The 22181-nt window shown below is 35.1% G+C and overlaps 4 protein-coding genes across 5 annotated transcripts; 2 read left to right on the top strand and 2 right to left on the bottom strand.

Moving 5' to 3' along the window:
• Window positions 1-2262: 2262 nt before the first annotated feature.
• On the top strand, window positions 2263-9299 carry LOC104884304 (nuclear transcription factor Y subunit B-10). Of its 2 annotated transcripts, XM_010668929.4 has the most exons (7): window positions 2263-2518; window positions 2730-2960; window positions 3059-3188; window positions 3316-3321; window positions 3432-3515; window positions 3610-3660; window positions 8835-9299. In XM_010668929.4, exons 2-7 carry the CDS (start codon window positions 2749-2751, stop codon window positions 8871-8873), a joined length of 522 nt encoding a protein of 173 aa, XP_010667231.1. In that variant the 5' UTR covers window positions 2263-2518; window positions 2730-2748; the 3' UTR covers window positions 8874-9299. The 2 variants fall into 2 exon arrangements, 1 of the variants encoding a protein (XP_010667231.1); XR_008970106.1 differs by lacking the exon at window positions 8835-9299 and adding an exon at window positions 6366-8604 and having other exon boundaries at window positions 2272-2518; window positions 3059-3321.
• Window positions 9300-13585: 4286 nt separating this feature from the next.
• On the top strand, window positions 13586-15883 carry LOC104893245 (protein FAR1-RELATED SEQUENCE 5-like). Its single transcript, XM_057390731.1, has 2 exons — window positions 13586-14820; window positions 14953-15883. Exons 1-2 carry the CDS (start codon window positions 13586-13588, stop codon window positions 15881-15883), a joined length of 2166 nt encoding a protein of 721 aa, XP_057246714.1.
• A 409-nt stretch (window positions 15884-16292) lies between these two features.
• LOC130589419 (uncharacterized) lies at window positions 16293-17105 on the bottom strand. The gene is made up of 2 exons (XM_057390668.1): window positions 16693-17105; window positions 16293-16588 (listed from the first exon to the last, which is right to left on the bottom strand). The coding sequence occupies exons 1-2, from the start codon at window positions 17011-17013 to the stop codon at window positions 16391-16393; spliced, it is 519 nt and encodes a 172-aa protein (XP_057246651.1). The 5' UTR covers window positions 17014-17105; the 3' UTR covers window positions 16293-16390.
• A 131-nt stretch (window positions 17106-17236) lies between these two features.
• LOC104893246 (protein MAIN-LIKE 1-like) lies at window positions 17237-19727 on the bottom strand. The gene is made up of 3 exons (XM_057390730.1): window positions 18217-19727; window positions 17471-18121; window positions 17237-17365 (listed from the first exon to the last, which is right to left on the bottom strand). Exons 1-3 carry the CDS (start codon window positions 18490-18492, stop codon window positions 17237-17239), a joined length of 1056 nt encoding a protein of 351 aa, XP_057246713.1. The 5' UTR covers window positions 18493-19727.
• Between the last annotated feature and the right edge of the window lie 2454 nt (window positions 19728-22181).

Here is a 22181-nt window from a genome sequence, read left to right as displayed (position 1 = left end):
AATATATGGTACATCAATATAAGAATGTATCTCATTTAAGTTCCCTGAATAATCTGAATACAAACAATTGTATAAGTTTGTTATAAAGTGTAACAACTTATAAAGTATTGTATATAAAGCTTGATATAAAGAGTTGAAAATAAAGTCTGATATCTTATTGTATAAGTTGATATTAAGGTTCTATATAAAAAAAACAATTTTTAAACATATTACTATGGTTTTTTATTTTTGATGTATACATAACTAATTATTAGGTTAAAAAATTGGTTTTTCTTTTTTGATGCATAATATACGTACTTGATATATGATGTATGCTTTTAGATATAGTTGAAGTATATTTTTGTGGACTGTGCTACATAACAATAAGAAAAAAAAATTATATTGTTAACTCATAAGAGCCTTTATCGGATATATCTAACAGTACAACCAATCATAATTTCAGTACTAAAAATCATACAAGAGTTATTGACTTGGTGCTCGAAATCTAGATCCCAATAAGGAGCGTCTTAATGAAAGATATATAAATGAAATATATTGTCTATTTGATAAATTAACTCACATGTTTTTAAAAAAAAATGATGGAAAACGTAATCACTATTTACTTTGATTAAATAATATTTAATACATAGGCTTAATTATAATATTTCGGTAAATATTTATGAACTTTACAACATATTTTTGGCGAAACTATCATAAAATCTTATACTTGTCATTCCCATGTAATTTGCAAGGGTCAAAAACATATACTAAAAATTTTCGATCAAATTTATTAGTAGCATAAATTATGTCCACTCACACATGAGAACCATGGTATTAGGGGGGCTATACTTTGTTTTTGTGTGTAAAGAAATTGATATAGGCATTTAAAATTGACTATAAGGAACAATGGCATAAAATTACGTGAGTTTAAAGTATCTATGAGACAAGTTTTACCGCTAAAAAGTTAGTTAAAGTTAAATAAATGACTCTAAGCAGGTCCATTTTTTATAAGGCATGTTCTAATAAAATAGGAACAATCATACTACTAATTATAGATAATTCACAAGTCATAATCTTACAACACAAGGGTCGTAAGCCAGTTTTAAACTATTCTCATTACAAGATTCTAAATTTTTTAATCACAAGGCCATAATAAATATTTGAACCTAAAATTACGAGATACACCTCATTCACGAGTATGTTGGAATGTAAATATAGAAGTTTGAAATTGTTCTACAATACAATTCTAAAAATCGAAAAGAATATGAAAAGAACAGGTCATATGGTGATTAAGAAATCAAAGGCAAATCAAGAAAAAAAAATGCCATATTTGTATAATTTTCTTGAGTGATTGTCTCTTTAAATTAATTTTTTTACTTAGAATTTAGAAATAACCCCATTCACTTTGATGAAAATCATGCTATATAAACTTTGAGATTGTTTTTAAATACAATTTGGATAATCATATCATTTAAAAAATGTAATAAGATAGTTTAATAAGAGAGGAGTTGAGCGAAACTGCAGAAAGCAAGGAGTGAAAGTTGTTGCATGATTGAGTGACAGTAGTGTTGCGCATTGTGTTTTTATATAAGCCTCTGTATAAACGATAGGCAGAACAAAAGCTTCTTCATTTAACTTTTTTTGTTTTAAGAAAGTTTTTTTTGCTAAGCAAGTAATTATATTAATTAGAGCAAACAGTTACAACCTAAAACCAACTAAGAGAAAGCAAACCTTTGCTAAGCAACAAAAAAAAAAATTGGCTGGTCACATGTTTTATCATGACATTAGTTACATCAATCACTGAACATACATATGGGTCGTAAGTCGGTTTTAAAATTTATTTTTAATATACGATATGATTATGAAAACTTGAAATCAACCAGCTACTATTCAAATCATGATTTTCGGAGAAACATCCTAAAATCTTAAATTTATAAACAAAGTATTCCCCCGCATTTTAATGTGTTTTTTGTTTCATTTACGTAATTATAAATGTATATATCACGATTACAATATTTTTAAAGTTCAAAATTTTGTAACAAAGGATTTTTATATATATTAAATATGATTTTACTTTTTATATTCTTTTAATCTTAAATACATGGATTCTAATAATCACGGATTCAATATATTTCGAATAAAAACAACTATTTAGTATACAAAATAATATTGTCGTACATTATACATGGCTCCAAATCATTTCTACATAAAACCTCCCGTGCATTTTTGCACGGGTGGAAAGCTAGTATATTTATATTAATCGAGAAGAGGACAACCAATATGTGGGACTAATCTATAAACGTTAGAAAAATGCAAAAGAAGAGAGAGAGAAAAGAAAAAAACAGAAAAGTGTGTGTAGTGAGTACTGTGTAGGGTAGGAACGGACGGTGTTGATAAGGCATATATCCAGCAAAAGCTCTCATCTCAGTCGTCTCCTTATTCCTCACTTCTCCAGCGTCCGATCTTTCTCTTCTCTCTTCATCGCCTGCAACGCCGATCCATCACGTTTCTCCTTTTTTCCCAATTCAATTTTCCATCGGTAAGTTTGTTTTTTTTAAATTTATTAATAATAATCTTCTAGTTCTAGTACTACTTCCATTCATTTCTAATAAACTGCTCCTCTTTTTCTCTCTCCTCTTCTTCTCTCCCTCTTTCTCTCTCCTCCTCTACTTCTACTTCTCTTCCATGGCGGTCGATTTTGGGTTAGGGTTTCCGATTGATTATTATTGCCATTTTCGGTTATTGTTTAGGTCTAAGGTTTTATTATAAATGGCGGAACCTGCAAGTCCAGGCGGTGGCAGCCATGAAAGCGGTGACCAAAGTCCGCGTTCGAATGTTCGAGAGCAGGATAGGTATCTTCCGATTGCTAATATTAGTCGGATTATGAAGAAAGCTTTGCCTGCTAATGGAAAAATTGCTAAGGATGCTAAAGAAACTGTTCAGGAATGTGTTTCTGAGTTCATCAGCTTCATTACTAGCGAGTATGTTTCATTTTCATTCTCATTTTCATTTTTGATGTGTTCAATTGGAGTATTTTTTTTGTTGTTTTGTGCTTTGTTGAAATGTGATTTTTTTGTAGGGCAAGTGATAAGTGTCAGAGGGAAAAGAGAAAGACTATTAATGGAGATGATTTGCTTTGGGCTATGGCAACTTTAGGGTTTGAAGATTATATTGATCCTCTTAAGGTTTACTTGACTCGTTATCGAGAGGTATTATTATATTTATGCCTTCTGTTGAAGCTGGTTTTGATTGAAATTTACAGATGGTTGAATGATTAACTTTGTGATTTTTTTTTCCTTGCTTGGGTTTATCTGTGGATTATCGCTACTTTTGCAGATGGAGGTGTGTATTCTCGTGCTAAGTTATTTCTTTACGTGTCTTTGCTAATTTAGAGTTGTTTGATTTGCTTACTTTGCTTACTTTGCTTGTATGTTTGTTGTGGGTTGTAATAGGGTGATACTAAGGGATCTGCTAAGGGGGGTGAAGGTTCAGGCAAAAGGGATGGAATGGGAGGCCAATCAGCTCCAAATGTTCAGGTAGGAGTTGTTTGATAAAGTGTAAGGAAAACTGCTGTGATTATGTAAAATCTTCTCAACTAAATTGTGTTTCTTTGTTTTGAAAATTTTGCAGCTTGCTCATCAAGGTTCTTTCAATCAATCATTGAGCTACGGGAACTCGCCGGTAATTTATGTTATCAAATAGTACCTTATATGCTCTATGAGATGTGATGATGCCTGAAGTTTGTTCTATTTGTTATTATATGTGTGGATCAGTGGATGACTTTTCCCTTTCTGTCTCCCTCCTTTCCATGTGTCTTAGATGTGCTCTCCGAGGATTATAGTATGATGAGATGATAATTTAATTTGAGTTTGTGTTTCTGTGTGTAAGTAAGCTTGTAAGGACAATTTGTGTATTGTAATTGAGGAGGTTTCTCTCTCCTACATTCTGTTTAGAGGACCATGCTGGAAATTGAGCAAGATTGAGAAAGCATATTAACAGATTGTAAAAATAGCTCTAGTATATATTGTGAGATAGTAAGTGTGGACACCTTTGTTATATTTCCTTTTACTTTCTATAGCCATATGGGACGTACTCTTGTAGAGAGGTGTTCTTTAGTAGTTGGTATGATTTTTAAGGTCTCAGATGTACTATCATTGGATTTGTCTGGTTGAAATGGATTATCTTAGTCTGTGGGGGAACTGAGTGGAAGCATTGAGAGTTTGCGACAATATTGATGACTAAGCACTCCTGAGAACCTGTTTCCATCATGCTTCCTTATGAGCTCTTGTTGAAGCTTTTAAGTGGAGGACTTCAGCTTTGGGTAGTCATGGATGCAGTTATGTGGAGTAATCAAAGTAATGGAAAGACGCTTTTTCACAGTCCTTCTATGCCAAAGAGGTTTCTTCCTTTCACTAGATTTGAGGATTAAGCAAAGCAATTAACTGGGTGAAAGGATCCAGTATAATTAGAGATAGTATGGAACTTTGCATTTATTGCACAATGGTCATGAACAGAACTCAGATCACTGATTAGGGATTTCAGGAAACATGAAGTACCTTTGCTTACATATTTCACGTCAGCCATTTCTTGTAACATCTGTCACGATTACACTACCTCCTTACTTCGAAAATACAGGTTAGGTAAAATGCCAACATGTTCTATTAAGCCACGTCTGCTTGATGATGACCCCTTTTAGTTCAAGTTGGTGATGACATGTCCCTGCTCATCTCCCTCCTCCTGCCATTTGCTTTTGAACAGTGAACACTAAGTACTACGCTCTGTATTGTAGTGAGACCTTATTTGCTCCTATTTGAAACTTTTCTCGTTTCCCTATGCTCTCAGCCTTCCTCCCTTTTCTCCCAAATTGTTTTTGCACAAAATCATTTTTATTGTAGAATTTAGCAAAATATTCCTTGTAGATCTAACACTTTAACCCTTGATCGCGTGTTAGATTGATGCTAACTGCTTAAGTCCATATAGATTTCAGATTTGTTCATTTAAATAGTTTGAACACTTAATTCATGGACCGAATGAAATTGTCAACCGATAATTTTTGATACTTAACTGGTGGATGACTGGGTAATAATATTCTTAATCGATAATAGGATCCTTGAAAACTTTGTCGAGAACAATTGTAGGATTTCTCTCTTATCCCCCCTAGTGTTTCTATGTGCAAATGACTTCAAACCCACGTAGCGCAATATCTGGATTCACCATTGTGGGAGATAAAAAATTGCCATGTCATCGGCCAATCTCGAAATTAATTTCAAAATTTTCTGACTGCTTCACTTGCAATCTCAAGTTGAGGTTAGCTAGAAAGAAAGAGAAATATCAACAAAGGGGTGCTGGAACTGTGAAAGGGTTGGGTGAACTGGTATGAAATTTTCAGGAGATGTGCATTGATGTGAGGTTTTTTATGGGATACCCATGCTTGGCATGTTCACAGACAGTTACTGCTCCTTGAAGTGAAATATTTCACCCTTAGCTGTGAGAGGATTAAGATATTGACTTCAATGGATAGATATTTGAAGAATTGGGTATTTAAAGAGTCATGTGAATCCTACCCCCCTATTTTAATTCTTTCCCTTCTTTAATCTATGTGTCTTATCTTTTATAATGTACTTTATGGTCCAATTGTGCTGCTTTTTGTTTACGATATGGAGTTTTTGAAATACGCATTCCCTGGTGAAATTTGTACGTTTTACACTCAGCAAGAGTTTTTCCCACATATTGCTTCAATTGCGTGTGTTGGAGATTTGATGATGAGGTTTCTCTTTTTTTTTTTTTTTTTGAACTTAGGGTGGTCTCTGACTTAACTGGGCACTCTTTAGAGTTTGAAGGCAGGTGTTTTCTAATTTTAACACGATATGAGGGTTCATTGGAGCTTATTATTGAATAAAACCTTGGGCTTTTAAAGTTGTCCTCCATAAATGTTATGGTATCAATTACTGGCACATTGGCCGAAGTGATGGAGGTGTAGTTGATGTGGCTAAGGATGTTGCAAAGGCCACTTAATAGGTAAGAAGTATTCTTGAGGGGTGTTATAATGATGTAGAGTTGTAGAAAAATTGAGAAGGATGTGAAAACCGTTGTATCTAATAATATAAATGCTATGAAAGCATTGTTTAGTGCCTCTAACTTGGCTTCTAGAGGGAGTAATGGAGGTCATCTATGACACAACTTTTGTTAAATGAATAATTGCTGGGATAGATCTGGAGTGAGATGATCTGTTAGCATCTTATTGGTCTCTTGAGCTTCTCATGGGAATTCTGCATGATCTTTAGACTTATATTTAATTGTTTTTGAGAAGACCTGCTCCAGTGGTGCTGTGTTCTTGTTTTTCCGTTATTAGATTTGATTTTGTTATTATTAATGAATGTTTTCAGCACGTAGGTCACTCATCTGGATAGCTTCTCATTTGAAAGCGAAGGATGGATTTATGTCATATTTTTGTATAAATTTTGAGGCATGTCAATATAAAAATATGGACCACTTGGTAGTTTGTAGTGTCTCGTTTGGTGTGTGGTAAATGTTAATGTAATGAAATCATATGTAATTTATAAGGAAATCCCCTACTCATTAGTCATTACCATGCTAATGAAATCTCACATCCGAATATGTTACTTTTTGCAGATTTTAATTCCTACTTAATATCACTTCTAAAGTGTTAATAGATTGTAATGAAATTCTATGATGATAATGACGAGTTTGAAGGTGGACAACATTACCATGACATTGACATGGTAATTTTAGTATCAAACTACATATGAATTTTGGAAAATTTGTCAAAACTACCCTCTAGAACATTTTTTTGCGAAAAACTACCTTGCTGAAACGACCTTAACGGCTTAACCTTTGCAAAAAGTACCACTTATCGGAATCTAGTGAATTGACCAAATTTTCCAACATTTTACCTTCACTTGTCAAGCACATGATTCCTTATTTTCCCCCCAAATTTGTTCAATTTTCCAATTTTCAGTATATATGTGATTTCCAGTTGAGCAATTTTCAATTTTTGGATTAATTGATTGGTGAATCCCAAAATCAGCTTGGAAATAAACAGTTGAGGAAAGAAAATACGTCGCTTGCTTGCCACATGATGATCAACGTTGGGAAATTCGGTCAAACCTAGGGATTCCATTGAGTGATACCTTTGTGCACCATGAAGATTCTCACTTTAAGTATTAGATAATGTATGAACATGAATAGTGCCATGCAACTCCTTTCTTTTGTGGTTCAATCCCCAGTGGTCTTGATGTTTTTCACTTTTGGATAATTTTCATCATGCCTTTGAATTTGATGATCAACTAGAATATCTGTCAAAGAATATCTATCATGCAATTCTTACTACCTTAATGCAACTCCTCTTTGTGGTTACTGCCTCAACTGACTCAATGTTTTTCACTTTTGGATCATTTTTCATCACCCTCGAATTTGAAAATTAAAGCATTACTACCACGTTTTCCACCACTATTGTTGGAGTCGCATGTGTGGAGTAGTGGGGCATGCATTAAAATAAATTAGAGTTTAAAAATGCTTTTAATCAATATTCATTGGAGGTTATCTGCTAACTCTCTCTTTGGAGAAAACAGACCTATACATCAATAAATCAAGTTGTCGTCATCCTTCTCTTCTTTGCCTCATTCTCCTCCTCATGATCTTGATCCTCCCTCTTCTCTTCCTCTTCCTATTCCTATTCCTTTTTTTTTCCTTAGGCTAAAAGATTCTGATCATTTTTGTTTGTTGATGAAATGGAGAACATATCTGACTTAAAGGCTTTGCAAATGAGAACACGTGATCAACTGATGGTCAATTGCCTTTGCCTTTTTCTAGTTGTTGATGAGTGACAGTAATTCTTAATTGAAGTAAGTTAAGGGGTTGATTGGTCAGTTTCTCGGTGGAGAAACTAAAAATGGCCAATGAGAGCTGCCTCCTTCCCCTTTCCTTTTCCTTTCCCCCTTTTAACATTCCAACTCACACACACCAAAATATGAGAAAAAGAAAGGCCAACAAAATTGGAGCAGCATAGTGGAGGCCCACAAATGTAGGAGATGGCCTTGTAGAACACTTTCTGCGAAAAACTATGTTATAAAAAAAAATCTTCTGAAACGACCTTATATAACTTCTGCAAAAAAGTACCTCATTGGAATCTAGTTGACCAAATTTTCCGACATTAACTTTCACATGTCAAGCACATGACCCCTTTTTCCCAATTTTGAGTGTAATTGTGATTTTCTGTTTGAGTATTTTTCTATTTTTGGATTAATTGATTGGTAAATCCCAAAATCAGCTCGAAAATGAAAATAGTTGAGGGAAAAAAAGAGATAGCGTGCTTGCCACATGATGATCAACGTTGCAAAATTGGTCAAACCTATGGATGCCTTCGAGTGGTACCTTTTTGTAATAAAAAGTTCCTATAAGGGGTGTTTGTCACAAATGATTCTTTATCTGATGGTTTGTCGCAAAATGTGTATTTTATGATGTAGTATTTGATAGATTCTCTATGGATTTCTTATCGTCTATCAAACGAGTAGTTAAAGATTGAAACCTGTGTAAATTCTTTTGACACCAGAAAGATTTGTGGTTTGATATGTGCAAGTTAATAGATTTGAGAGCTTGCTTGTTCTTAAATTTGCATATTGTCTGTTGGCTGTGGGGGAAATATTGTTTGAGTTTGCACTTAAGCTTTATTTTTAAGTTGTAAAGTTTTTCTGCTTGGATTTCTCTCAAGGTCAAACTAATCTAGATCTTTTCCATAAGCAAGAGTTCCACATTTTATCGTTGATAGTTTCATCTGCATGTAATTTCTCAAGGAGGTTGATTGATATACATTCTCTAATTGTTTGTGGTTGCAGGCTCAGCATCTTATGGTTCCTATGCAAGGGCCAGAGTAGGTGGTTACCTTGCAATTCATTGATTTTACAGGATTGATAACTCAATGATGGGGGAGGGGAGTTTTATTATCTTCCCAGTGAAAGTCAGAAATCTGAAGTCGATTTCATCAGTTCTATAGATCAACTTATATCGAGAATACTTGTCTCATTCTTAGCATTTTAGGTTTTGTAGGGGTTGTTTTGTGTATTTATCAGAGTAGTATCTGATAGTGCTGTATATGAAATTGTGAGTGGTTTGTCATAAAGATATAGTTAATATATTGACCTTGAGTTATGAAGAATTGTTTTATGCTATGTCGAGTTCATTTTGGTAACTAAGGCAGGTTGGTCATACTTGCATGAATTTATGTACCACTTTTCCCCGTATTTTTGGGAGTAATTGAACGATTTCAGTGATGAAGTATCTGAGATTATCTATTGATTATAGCTCTCCTAAGCCTCTTTTAAGTTCTATAACTGCGTTGTTAAAAGGTCCATGTAATCCGTATACAATAGTTTAGGTAAATAACTTGTCAAATTGTTGAGTCAATAGCAGCAGTGACTATTAAAGTTGGGCCATTTGAAGTTCTTCATTAACTCATATACTTGGATATGAACTTGAGCTGCATTTTCACCCAACACTGAAATTTCCTTAATTGGTGCCACTTTTTTGTGACGGACCTATACTCCACTTTTCACTCGTTGCTTTGATGAATACCTTTAGTTTACCCATCTACAATAGGTGGGCAACTATTCAAACTCAAAAAAAAAAAAAAAAAAAACGAAATATCCGTTAGTTAAAGCAACAACTTGTCCATCTAATCTAGTTCATTGCTAATTCACTCTTTACTTAAAATGAGGAGAGACAAAATGGAAGGAACTTGGGAGGGAAAAGAAAAGGGAGAGAATTGAGTAACAACTTATCCATATTCATTTTCCATTGTAAAATCTCCTTTTACCCGCAAATGAGGAGAGAGAAGAAAATGAAGGAAAAAAGTGGAAATAAATGAAGGAAAAGAAAGTGCCTATGATGTACTGGACAATGCCATGAAAGTAGTCAAAGATAAAAGTTAATAAATTCATCAAATGTAACTGCTTGGAAACTACAAACAATAGAGAAGGGGGAGAATATGTCTGTCACATTTTGTTCAATGTTGGAAAAGTAAGTAAAAGGCATCTGGCTCTCCACACTCTCTCTCCTATTCTCTCTCTTCAAGCTACTTTCAAGAGCCATGTTTAAAAACACCCAACAACAATAAAATCCTTTAAAGAGCTCTCCATTCAACTTTTCATTATTTTGTGGTCCTCATATCAATAAATGAACTTCATTTCATATTATGATCAAAGTTATATAAATTAAGTTATTCATGTAAATTAAATATAATTACAAATTAATCTTTTTCATAATTTAAGCAAAGTAGAATTTTTAAAAAACAATATAATTATGAGTGCTAATATTTAATTTTCATAAATTTGGCATGGAATGAAGAATTAACCTACAACATGAAAAACTAATTTTTAGATATCCAATATTAGGCTCATTTTATAGATAAAGGAAAATTATACTTGTTGACATAATAATTATTACCATCTTTTTTTTAATTTTTATAGAAAAGATCATTAAATGGTTGCATGAAGAAAAAAGAATTGAAGTAATTACAATAAAAAGTGGGTCCCACACATTGGAGAGCCATCTCTCCATCAACCAATGTATCCAATCATCCCCAAGACCCTTTGGCAAAGTGTCTCCATGGAGAGACACCCAAGAAACACCCAAGAGCCCCATTGTTGGGTAAGAGGTGGCTCTCCATTTTCTCTCTCCTTGGAGAGCTAGTTGGAGAGCCCCATTGTACATACTCTTAGGTAGTATCCTACAAAAAACACAAAGTTCATGCGTTTTAATTTAATATGCAAAATAATATTATTTATTTGTAGTTTTCATTATTTAAATAATTTATGTCTACTATATTATAACTATTCTAATATGTTAAAAATCTAAATATAACTATTATAATATGCTAATAATTTAGATGTAATTCATATAATACATCATGTAAATTCTACTTGAACATTGTAATTCTGTCATGTGAATTTTACATATATTCTACCTATCATGTAAACACATTATTTTACTAGATATTCTAAATTTTAAGCTTAAACTGATATTTTAAGCGCCTAAGTTAGATCATGTTTTTACAAAAGAAAAATTTCAGATTTTCTGGTCTAACGCCTAAGTTAGATGCTTGATCCCCGTGCCTAAAATAGGCGTTTAACCAGCTGATTAGGCGTCTAAAATAAGCGTCTAACCAGCTGGTCAGGCGACTAAGTTAGGCACCTGACCAGGGGAGCAGACGGCTAAGTTAGGATCAGGCGACTAAGTTAGGTGCCTGACCGGATGATCAAGCGACTAAGTTAGATGCTTGACCAGCTGGTCAAACGCCTATTTTAGGCGCTTGATCAGTTTCACCGGCGAAAAAAAACTCACATTGTTTGCCATGATATCAGAGTTGATTCTTCTTGATTGGTCAACGCCGGTCAATGTTGGTCAACGCCGGCAAATACCTTGGTCAACGCCGGCAAATACCTTGGTCAATGCCCGCAAACACCTTGGTCAATGTCGGAAATCTTGAGAGAAAATGAAGGTGAATAAATAAAGTTTGATGGTGGTTTGTTTGAAACACATGGAAGATGTGGGAGTTTAAATAGAGAAACGGAAAGAGGAAAAGAGGGAATGTCATGTACTTCCTCCGTTTCTAAATAAGTGCAACATTTGCATAGTGTTTACTATTCACAGTTTAAACTTTAATTAGCTTTGGTGATTTACATTTTAGAAAAAACATAGTAATGTGGGATCTTGTTAGATTCGTCTGAATGTGAATTTTTTTAATATCAACTTTTTATAATTTTTACTTATTGATAATTGAAGATATTAATGGTTAAAATAATGCATTGGCAAACGTGAAAACAAGAAATGTTGCACTTATTTAGAAACGGAGGAAGTATTAAATACAAAAATACAGGACATTAGTAGGAAATTTCAAGGTGACATTTAGCAAATCCCTATAAAAATGTCATTTATTGTCTTTTACAATTCCAACCGTTACTTTTACCAAACACTTCTAATTAAACAACTAATTTATCGTTGATCGCTGACAACTGCTAGTAGACAACTAGCATCTACCCCCAACAGCTACTAGAATCGCTAACAGCTACTAGAGCCGCTAATTTTGCTAAATATGCCCATGATATTTCTCTAGAATTTGATCACAAAATTTGTAAAGGCCTCCTGAATCTCTAATCTCTTAAAGTATCATATCATAATCTTTGTACCTAGACAGAACTCCTATTTGTAACAAAAAATTCCAACTCCAGTCTCCAAGTTCTACTTTATTTTGCCTATCAAATTTTTGTTTTTGTTTTTTTACATGGAATCTAATTGACTTAACTATTATAGGCTTTTTAGATGTTAGTTACTATACTTAATCTTAGGATTAGGATGCTTTTAATTCAGAAACATAAGTGCTATATACAGCAAAAAAAAAGGCTAAATACAGCATCTAATATTATATCTAACTTAACTATGGTTAAGTATAATTTTGTTTTAATAATTAAAAACAAACGACAAACGCAGGCTTCTTGTTTTTTCGAAACAGAAGAGTTTTGTTTGCAGGGAATTCACGCCACTCTTCTAATTTTGTTTGCAGGTGAGAATTAAAGTAATAGCAACCTGCACTTGGAAATTAAACGTGAAGCTCACTGCTCACCCCCACTGACAAGCTCCATAGCTAAAAAAAAAATAAAAGAATTGAATGGCCATCATCTGTTAATCTCTTTGGATCGCCAAACACCAAGAATCAATAACAAATGATCAAGTAGTATACTAGTATTCTTGTATTAAGTCCATCGAGAGAATCCCATTATCATAAAAAAAATATGCAGCGGAAGTTAGAAAAAAAAAAATTCATTTATCTTGTTTTTTCTTCTTATCTTTTTAGTTGAGATCAAAATACACTATATAGATTTATAAAGAAACTTATCCATTATACTGGTTACTTATATGTTAAAATTCATAATTTAATTTCACAGCTATCAAGCAAATTTGAGAATTTTCAGTGACCACAAACACTTTTACTTTTACCACGTTAATACTCTCTACTCGCTGCAACTATGGAGGTCCTTTAATAAATAATAATACCAACAGTTCGGTGAGTACTCATATTGCTTAAATGTTAAATTATTGTCATATTATTCAAAGTATTAGGTCATATTTTATATTTTTCAGACTGCAATTATATGTACTATAATGGGAATGAAATCCCATATAAGGGGTCATTTGTCATAGATGACCCCCCTAGGGGGGGTCATTTGTCATAGATGACCCCCCCAAGGGGGGGTCATTTGTCATAGATGACCCCCCCCAAGGGGGGGTCATTTGTCATAGATGACCCCCCCAAGGGGGTCATTTGTCATAGATGACCCCCCCAAGGGGGTCATTTGTCATAGATGACCCCCCCCAAGGGGGGTCATTTGTCATAGATGACCCCCCCAAAGTTGAAATAGGAGTCATTTTTAGAAATTACACCTAATAATCTTTGACTTATTGATTTTCTTACAATATTTGGAGTACAACCGTGTGTTAATTAATTTCAACTTTGTAAAGATAAGTTGCGATAGATGACACCCCTAATAGTATGATCATTTTGCTTATTAAATATTGACCGAAGGTGATTTACATGTTCACTCAGGATAGCAGCGGAGACGAGAGTCCAGACACTAGTCATTATTTTACAACCAATCAAAGTTTTAAGAATCGTCAAGAGTTGGAGGAATGGGTGAGAGAAATCGGAAAGGAGTGTAAGATTTGGTTTTATGTGCAGAATTCTTTTAGCAACCGTGTGTATTTGAGATGTGAAAGGGGTGGTCCTTATAGAAGATTTATATCTTCGAAAGTGAATCATAATAGGAGGAAAGGAACGGGAACAAAAAAAAATCATTGTCCTTTTCAAGTAGTGGGTGCTCAAGTAGAGGAAGGTGTTTGGAAGGTTTTTGTGAATGAATGGAGGAGCAAACACAACCACAAAGTAGGTAAGTATAATAAGTGGCATACTTCGGTTGCAAAATTAACGAGAGAAGAATTTGCAAAAATTGGCACGTATCGTCAATCTAATATGAAAAGCAAACAAATACTCAATTTGTTGAAGAAAGAGAACCCACAAAATAACAGCTCAATCAAACACATTAACAATGCTTTGCAGAAGTTGAAGAGGAGTATGATGGGTTCTTTTTCACCAATGCAATTCTTTTTCAAGATGCTAAAAGATTATAATTATTTTCAGTGGCACAGAAGGGAGGAAGGCACGAATGTGCTAAGTGATGTACTCTTCGCACACCCGAAAACTACCGATCTACTGCGTTTATTTCCTTATGTATTAATATTAGATGCAACCTACAAGACAAATCGGTTTGAGATGCCGCTTTTGGAAGTGATAGGTGTATCACCAACTGGCCAGAATTTCCATGTCGGTTTTGCTTTCATGAAGGATGAGACAACAGGTAGTTTCTTGTGGGTGGTACAACAATTAAAGATGTTGTTTGGCCGATGCCAAGAGCCAGGAGTGATTGTTACAGATAGGGAGTTGGCACTCTTGAAAGCTATTAAGATTGTATTTCCGCATTCTAGACGCCTTTTATGTAGACGGCATATTGCAATGGATGTTGAACGATACCTTACTAATTTACTAAAATGTAAAACATATTGTCCCGCCTTCAGTGCAAGGTGGCACAAAATTGTTCGAGCAAGGACACAAGATGAGTATTATTCACATGTGGAGCAATTATACAAGAAGTGGTTTCGTTTACCTGCAATGTTATCTTATGTGAATATGACATGGTTAGAGCCATACCGAAAGAAGTTTGTCACCCGATGGACAAAACATGCTTTACACTTTGGTGCGGAGACAACAAATAGGTATGTATAAGTATTAACAAAAAAAACACTAATTTATTGCCCTTCAATAGTGAACTTGATATTTTTTGCACTTGTGAAAACGTTATTTGGATTTATTCAATATAATTTACTTATTTTCATGTTTCATAACAGGGTTGAGGGTGCACATTCTCAATTGAAGCGTTGGTTGGGAACAGCAACAGGGAGTTTTTATTTGTTGTTACCCCAAATTTATGATCTTGTAGAACTACAATTCAATGAGATTCAACGAGAGTTTGAAAGGTCCCGAACGGTTCACCTTCACATTACATCATTCTCATTATTCCGTCGATTAGCTGGTCGTGTTTCCCACAAAGCCATTCAGCTGCTGGATGAAGAATTTAAGACTCGAGGGTCTACTATAGGTGTGGATGCTGTGAAATGTGGATGTGTGTTGAGATCTAGCTTTGGTTTGCCATGTGCTCATGAGATGGGTATAATGGTCATTGAACATAGACCCATTGATCCTCTTGATGTTCATGTCTTTTGGAGAACTCTTCATATGGAAGGTGTAACATGCAATCTAATCACACAAGATAAAGCAACTGGATCGCAATTATTGAGTGAAATGATGGATGAACTGCGGAAAGAATCAGATAGGCAACAAATGTATTATGCAGAATGCATCCATAATATGATTCATCCCCAATCGACAGATATTGAAGAGCCCAAACAAAGGAGTCACAAAGGCCGACCAAAGCACAATCCTACTAAGAGAAACTTATCTAGTTGGGAGTGGGCAAATAAGAAAACTAAATCAGGTACAAGAAACAATTCATCCTATTCTCAACGAGATTCTGAACATAATAATTGCGATTATAATGAGGCAAAATCATCAGACTCTCAAACTTATGACAAAAGACTACCTCACTTTATTGTCCCTTACATTGACGAATATGTGGATGTCATCGGCGACGGAAATTGCGGGTTTAGATGTATTGCTTATTATGAGTTATACTCTTCTTGGCAGTCTTACGTTCTTGCCTTTAGAATGTCGTCGCGGGAGTTAACCTCCAATGTTGCACATCAACCTGGGACTTATTGATCGTCACTTTATAGTCCTCCTTATGCATGATGGTGCTCCGTTGCCTACACTGTATCCTGGATGGGATAATTACTGTAACCCTGAGATCCGTTTTTGGAAAAGCAATTTGCGGGAAAGGTTTGATCAATGGAACATTTTAGATAGAACATAATTTTTATATAGGTTTCGTTTCTCATGACATGGTTTAAGCAGTAGGATTTCATTTCATTTCATAGTTACAACATTAATGCGTTTAAAGTTTGTGTTCTCCCTCAATTTTAGTTTATTTCACTTTGATATATAATAATGTCTCATGTTTTGGCATACCATGTTTGTAATTGCAAGTAATGATTTAGTTCTAACCTTCAATCTATAGGTGGCGACATCAACCAAATAATTGATCAAGATGGTAACATATGGAACAAAAATATAAGATTAAACACACATGTTTAAAAATAAATCCCAAACACTAATATTTAAAACTACTAAATTTCATAACGACTAACTAAGACAATAAAAATACAATCATCAATTACCATGTAAACTATCACCATGACCATATGCATGACTGACGCCTCTTCGACGACGATCGTCTTCGAGTTCAGGCATTAAATCTTCCAAAGCAATAGTCAACTCGTTGAGGCATCGATAATATGTTTCTTTATCAGTCCTATCGCGTATCTCTGGATGAAGTGGATATGCACGTGCACCCAAGTATTGCAAGCGCTGTCATCATTTCAAAATGGGGACGTAAATACACTTATTATATTGCCTCTATTTAGTTCATGTCATCATAAATAAATACACAAATTTAAAATAATTTCTTATACCGCTCTATCAGGCATCTCATTGAATGGGATAGGTTGCGACATCGGAGTTGGCCCTGTGATATGTTGTACTTTAGGATGTGTGCGATCCTTAAACCAACTTATATAATTATCAGCAACCTCTGTGGTAAAACGAGCACGAAAAGACCCAAGAATACCAGGTTGCATCAAATGTTGTTGCCACGTTCTCCAATTTGTAATCATCGGATCATGTACACAATTATATTTATGTATATTGGATCCCCTATACACTTTATTAGGAACAAAAGGACATGGAGGTATCACTTGAACATATCCAAATTGTCTTAAAACTCGAATAGGCATGTATGGCTCAGTAATGGTCCGACAGTGAATGATTCCACAATATCGCGAAATTGGAACATCTTTGCTCGGATCTCTTGTAAAGGGGGTCCAAGTAACCTACTACATAAAATAAAATATGTTAATACACAAGTAATTTATAAACTTATGACAAAAACAATTAATAAAATGAAAGAGTAAGTATTTGATTAACCTCATCCACCGTCATGCAATCTAACAAGCAGCTCTAAATTAATTGTAAATCATCATTCGTCTTTTTCATCTTTCCAGGTACCCATCTTGCAGCATATGGGTGTTTCGCCCATTTCCCATTTTCCGTTGGCCTAAATCTTGGAAAATATTCATATATCCATGCCTATTAAATCAAATAAAAATACACACATCATTAAAATTTAAATACTTTAAGATAATATATAGTTCAAATGTATTAAAATTTAATCAATAACCATATATTTCTTACCTGAAGTAATGTCAAACAACCACATATTTGCTTAGTTTGAAATCGTGAAGCCTTTCCGAGCTGACGATATATATAAGCTAAAGTTGCAGCACCCCAGGCATAACTACTAACCCCTTCTAAATTCATTAGAAAAGGTAAAAAATGTCCATTCACTGCATTATGAGTCTTGTCTACAAACAATGTAGCACCAACCAACCATAACAAAAATCCTATTGCAGTATGTTTTGGATTTACATTTTGATGAGATACGTTAGATTTTACAACATTGAATTTTATGGTACCTTTCTTCCAATTTTTATTTATTTCATCCATAGACATATATAGGAGGGATGCCATGTGGGTTTTCATCAATGATACCGCAGGTCCTGTATTCTCAGTAATTAGAGGGTTACCTACTACGGGTACATTGAGTATATAAGATACATCATGAAGAGTGATGGTCATTTCTCCAAATGGCATGTGAAATGAATTTGTTTCAGGATGCCATCTCTCAACGAAAGCTGAAATCAGAGGCAGGTTTACGTGCTCAAACATACAAGTTGATAAATGTTTTAATTGTGTTTTTGCAAGCAGAAGTTTAACATCATCTTGTTCTATAGTCCACGAAGATAACTGGTCACTTCGATTGTGGCATGTCAACAAACCTCGATCCTATTGAACGAAAAAACTATTATTAATATACACGAATTAATGAATAAATGGATTAAATTAGAAAAAAGAAAAGCATTAGAAGATGTGCATCTAACCCGACCAATCCATATGTAGTGTGCAACATGAGCGCGAAAACCGGTAAGTAAATCGGGATTTGAAGGTCCTCCATCTATCCCTCTAATCAACTGCCAATCATCAGTTTTGTGTACGTTTTGTTCTTCCTCATCCTCCTCCCCTATGTCATCACCCTCTACATCATCAGTATCATCACCATTATCATAGAGGTGATCAAACATGGCCCGGCCCGTTTTTGGGCCGGGTTTGGGCAGAATTTTTCGGCCCGCGGGCCGGGCCGGGCCCGGCCCGGCCATTTTTTTTTTGTTTTTGGCCGGGCTTTGGGCAAGCTAAAAACGACTTTTTAGTCTATTTTTTGGCCCGGCCCGTTTTGGCCCGCAAAAGCCCGCTAAGCCCGGCCCGAAATAGCGGGCTTTGGACACAAAAATTCGGCCCGAATTTAGGCCCGGCCCGGCCAATGGGCAATTTTTTTTGGCCGCGGCCCGGCCCGAACCCGGCCCGGCCCGGCCCATGATCACCTCTACATTATCATCAACTCGATCCTCATCATCCTCACGTTCTCTCTGAAATAGAATATCACTAAACAACATATCTTCTTCTTCAGAAATATTATCATCTGAATCATTATCAACATAGTTGGGGATAGTAAAGTCCTCCATATGAGTTTTCTCTCGATCATTTTTACTAGTAGGGGCTAAAACTTCTTCTCTAGCTTTCACAGCCCTAGCTCTCGCAGACATTGTAACACCTTTTCGAGTTCTGTCATTTTTTTTTCCAAGTCGACCACTATAATTTTCTCCGATGGTGCTTCAGTGTCAAGTAATTGCCTCTTTCCTTTTCCTTTATTTCCATCTTTCTGGCTAATACAACCTCTTTCTCTAGTACTTGACATCTGATATATCATCATAATTATAATTAAAAAGAAGTAAATGTTTCTCAAGTCTTATTGCACATAATAATAACAACTATGCAGTAGTACTAATATATGGCCTACTTATTACCAACTCAAGTCACCAACATGAGATATTCCACTACTATACCTTGCAAAAAGGTTGTTGTGCATTAACTGTTGCTTTCATTAGCTTGGAGTAGCAAACCACAAATATCCTCACATATAGAGACAAACTTACTACATTTTTTTAATAAGTGGGTGCACCGAATTCATTACAACTAGTGATCTCATGACTATCAAATTCATTAATCAATCACTGATCTCATGACTATCAAATTTCGTAGTACATAGCAGCTTATGGTATATGATACTTCAGTTCTGTAAATATGAGTTAGCAAATAAATGGTGCCATTTAATTCAGTAAACAAACAATAAAACATGCTCTAATTCAGTAGGTAATTCAGCAAAAATACTCTAATTCAATAGTATAAGTTCTCTTCAAACAAACAATCACCAAAAATCTCAATCAAAGAACACCCAATTCAAGAATCAAATCAAATCTACAAGAAAATAATTAAAGGTTATTTCAAGAAAACTAACCTTAGGTGATGGATGATGGTGGTCGTTGCGTCGCACGAAGAGGAGGGTGGGCGTCTGCGTGGTCGGCGCGGCACCACTGTCGTCTCGCGATTATTGCTGCTGCAGATTCGCAGGTGAGGAGGAGCATTAAAACAGCCAATGTCAATCATCATGAAATTAAACAATACATCTTAAATTCAGGTAATCACACACCTATAATCTGCTCCAAATAACAATAAAGGTAATGTACAGAGAGAAGATCATAGTTATCAAGCAAACAAAATGAAAAAAGTCGCACAATTTACAGATTAGATCAATACAGCATTCTCCTACCAAGAAAATTATCACATGGAGAATAATTAAAACTCCAATTAACGAGCAGAAATTAACATTAATTGATGAAAGAAAACTAAAATGAAATCCAGAAAGAAGAAGAGAGAAATTGGGGATGATGAAGAGAAGTAAAGGAAAACCTGGAATTGGAGCTTCGAATTTTGATCGTCAATGGCGTTTTCTTTGTTTGCCGTGAGGGTGAGGGTGAGGGTGAGGGTGTGGGTGAGGGTGGGTAATTGTTGAGGGTGGGTTAAATTTTAAAAAGGGTAAGTTAGTCTTTTTAACAAGTTTGCTGTATTTAGCCTTTTTATTTGCTGTATATAAAACTCCCCTTCAGAAATTGGACAATCGACTTTGTAATAGATTGTGTTGCTCCAGGAAGATTGAACTCCATGTCGTTCTAGGAGTTTCTTGGAAACAAAACTTAGTTTTAGAAATAAAAAGCTATGGTAAGATGTTCAATGTGATGATCTTTTAAAATGTTGCAAAAGATACAAAAAAAAAAACATGTGGGAATTTCTTTTAAAGTAACTTTTTAAAAATGTCAACATATCATTATGGCCTGTTCTCCCCAACCTATTTTCAGTTCAGTTAAGTTCAATTCAGTTCAATTCAGTTATGTTCAGTTTCAGTTCAGTTTAGTTCAGCTCTGGACAATACTTTTACTCTCACATATCATTATTCATTTCAGTTCAGTTCAATCCAGTTCAGTTCAGTTCAATCCAGTTCAGTTTAGTTCAGCTCTTTTATGCTGAAGAGAACATGCCCTATGTCTCATACTATCAAATATAAACTAATATTTGGGACCGGGATTTGCTCCGAATTGGTATTGTTTTCCAAATTTGATATCATTTTTTCCATTCCCATTAAAATATATTAAGGAAAACTCAACATTTAAAATATACAAATATAATAATGTGAACACTTAAAGCATGATTAAAAGTTGGTTGAGATAATTATATCTTGTATAATAGCAAGAGGTCACGGGTTCAAATCTTGTTGCAAGCTAATTTTACTTTTGTTAATTGACATGACTTATGTACACATTGGACAATTCTAATAGAGTAATAGAGGTGTCACGTGGCGTATATACATTGTCACACACGCCTTTTAATATATTTGTATAGATGCGAGTTTTGTATTAGGGCCAAAAAAATCAATATAATGAGTGATCTATAAACAAAAAAAAAGCTTCGATCAAAGTTGTAACAAATGGCTTAACTTAAAACATAAGGACAATTGTTATTCGGTTTTTTTCACCAAGTACCTCCTAGTTTTCAAAAAATTCACTTGGTACCCTCTATATTTTCAAAATTCACCAGGTACCCCTCAGTTTTATGTAAATATACCCAAATGCTCTTAATGACTAACGACGTTAACCGTCGATAGTCATTAACCCTAATTTTCTGCTTTAAACTCTAATTAACCTTTAATTCTAACCCTAAACCCTAAACCTAACCCTAGTCACCCCTCCCCCACCCTCCCACCACTCCTGCTCTAGTCACAACACCACCTCCTTCCATTTTCGAGATCTCCTGGTGAATTTGCGAACAAGGTCTCGTTGAGTAACTCGAACAAGCTGCTCGCGACGGTAGGGGGAGGGTGGGGTTCTGGGATCGTGACGAGGGGTGGGAGGTTGGGCTTGCGACAGGGGGTAGGGGAGGGTTGGGGTTTCGGGCTCGCGAGGGGGGTTGGGCTCGCAACAGGGGGTAGGGGAAGGGGTGGGGTTTTGGGCTCGCGACGAGGGGTGGGGACGGGCTCGCGATGGGGGGTGGGGGTTGGGTTCATAATAGGGGATACCGGGGGGGGGGGGACCTGCTGGTGTGTAGGGGGGGCTGCATGGGTGATAGGAGGGTGGGGGAGGGGGGTTATGGTTAGGTTTAGAAGTTAGGTGGTATTTGAATTTTTTGAAATCTCGGGGGTATTTGGTGAAAAAATCGTTGTTGTTTTGTATTACTAAAATGTAATACACGAAAATAATATGGGACAACATAAGGTAGAGTGATATGGTAAATTATGAACGTAATTCCCACCATATAACTTGGGACATTTCATACTACAAGTAGTCGTTGCATTTAGCAATCCTAATAAAAACATAAGGCACAATCAAAATTGAAACAAATTTTCTATGAAACAAATGACATTAGTTGTCTTGCAAAATTAAGGCGTAATTTATAAAAA

The sequence above is a fragment of the Beta vulgaris genome, chromosome 7, assembly GCF_026745355.1.
Source record: "Beta vulgaris subsp. vulgaris cultivar EL10 chromosome 7, EL10.2, whole genome shotgun sequence".
Lineage (NCBI taxonomy): Eukaryota > Viridiplantae > Streptophyta > Magnoliopsida > Caryophyllales > Amaranthaceae > Beta > Beta vulgaris.
The sequence above is the reverse complement of the archived record's forward strand: the minus strand, read 5'-3'. Positions and strand labels throughout refer to the sequence as shown.

Excerpts from the sequence above, each read along its gene's own strand:
- LOC104884304 (XM_010668929.4), top strand. The coding sequence starts at position 2,749 with ATGGCGGAACCTGCAAGTCCAGGCGGTGGCAGCCATGAAAGCGGTGAC. Across the intron at positions 2,961-3,058 it reads ATCAGCTTCATTACTAGCGA|GGCAAGTGATAAGTGTCAGA; the intron begins GTATGTTTCATT and ends ATTTTTTTGTAG. Across the intron at positions 3,516-3,609 it reads AATCAGCTCCAAATGTTCAG|CTTGCTCATCAAGGTTCTTT; the intron begins GTAGGAGTTGTT and ends AAAATTTTGCAG.
- LOC104893246 (XM_057390730.1), bottom strand. The coding sequence starts at position 18,492 with ATGGCCGGGCCGGGCCCGGCCCGGCCCGCGGGCCGAAAAATTCTGCCC. Across the intron at positions 18,122-18,216 it reads ACTACATATGGATTGGTCGG|GATCGAGGTTTGTTGACATG; the intron begins GTTAGATGCACA and ends TTCGTTCAATAG. Across the intron at positions 17,366-17,470 it reads GTTGTTTGACATTACTTCAG|GCATGGATATATGAATATTT; the intron begins GTAAGAAATATA and ends TTGATTTAATAG.
- LOC130589419 (XM_057390668.1), bottom strand. The coding sequence starts at position 17,013 with ATGCCTATTCGAGTTTTAAGACAATTTGGATATGTTCAAGTGATACCT. Across the intron at positions 16,589-16,692 it reads ATGAGATGCCTGATAGAGCG|CGCTTGCAATACTTGGGTGC; the intron begins GTATAAGAAATT and ends AAATGATGACAG.
- LOC104893245 (XM_057390731.1), top strand. The coding sequence starts at position 13,586 with ATGTTCACTCAGGATAGCAGCGGAGACGAGAGTCCAGACACTAGTCAT. Across the intron at positions 14,821-14,952 it reads GGTGCGGAGACAACAAATAG|GGTTGAGGGTGCACATTCTC; the intron begins GTATGTATAAGT and ends GTTTCATAACAG.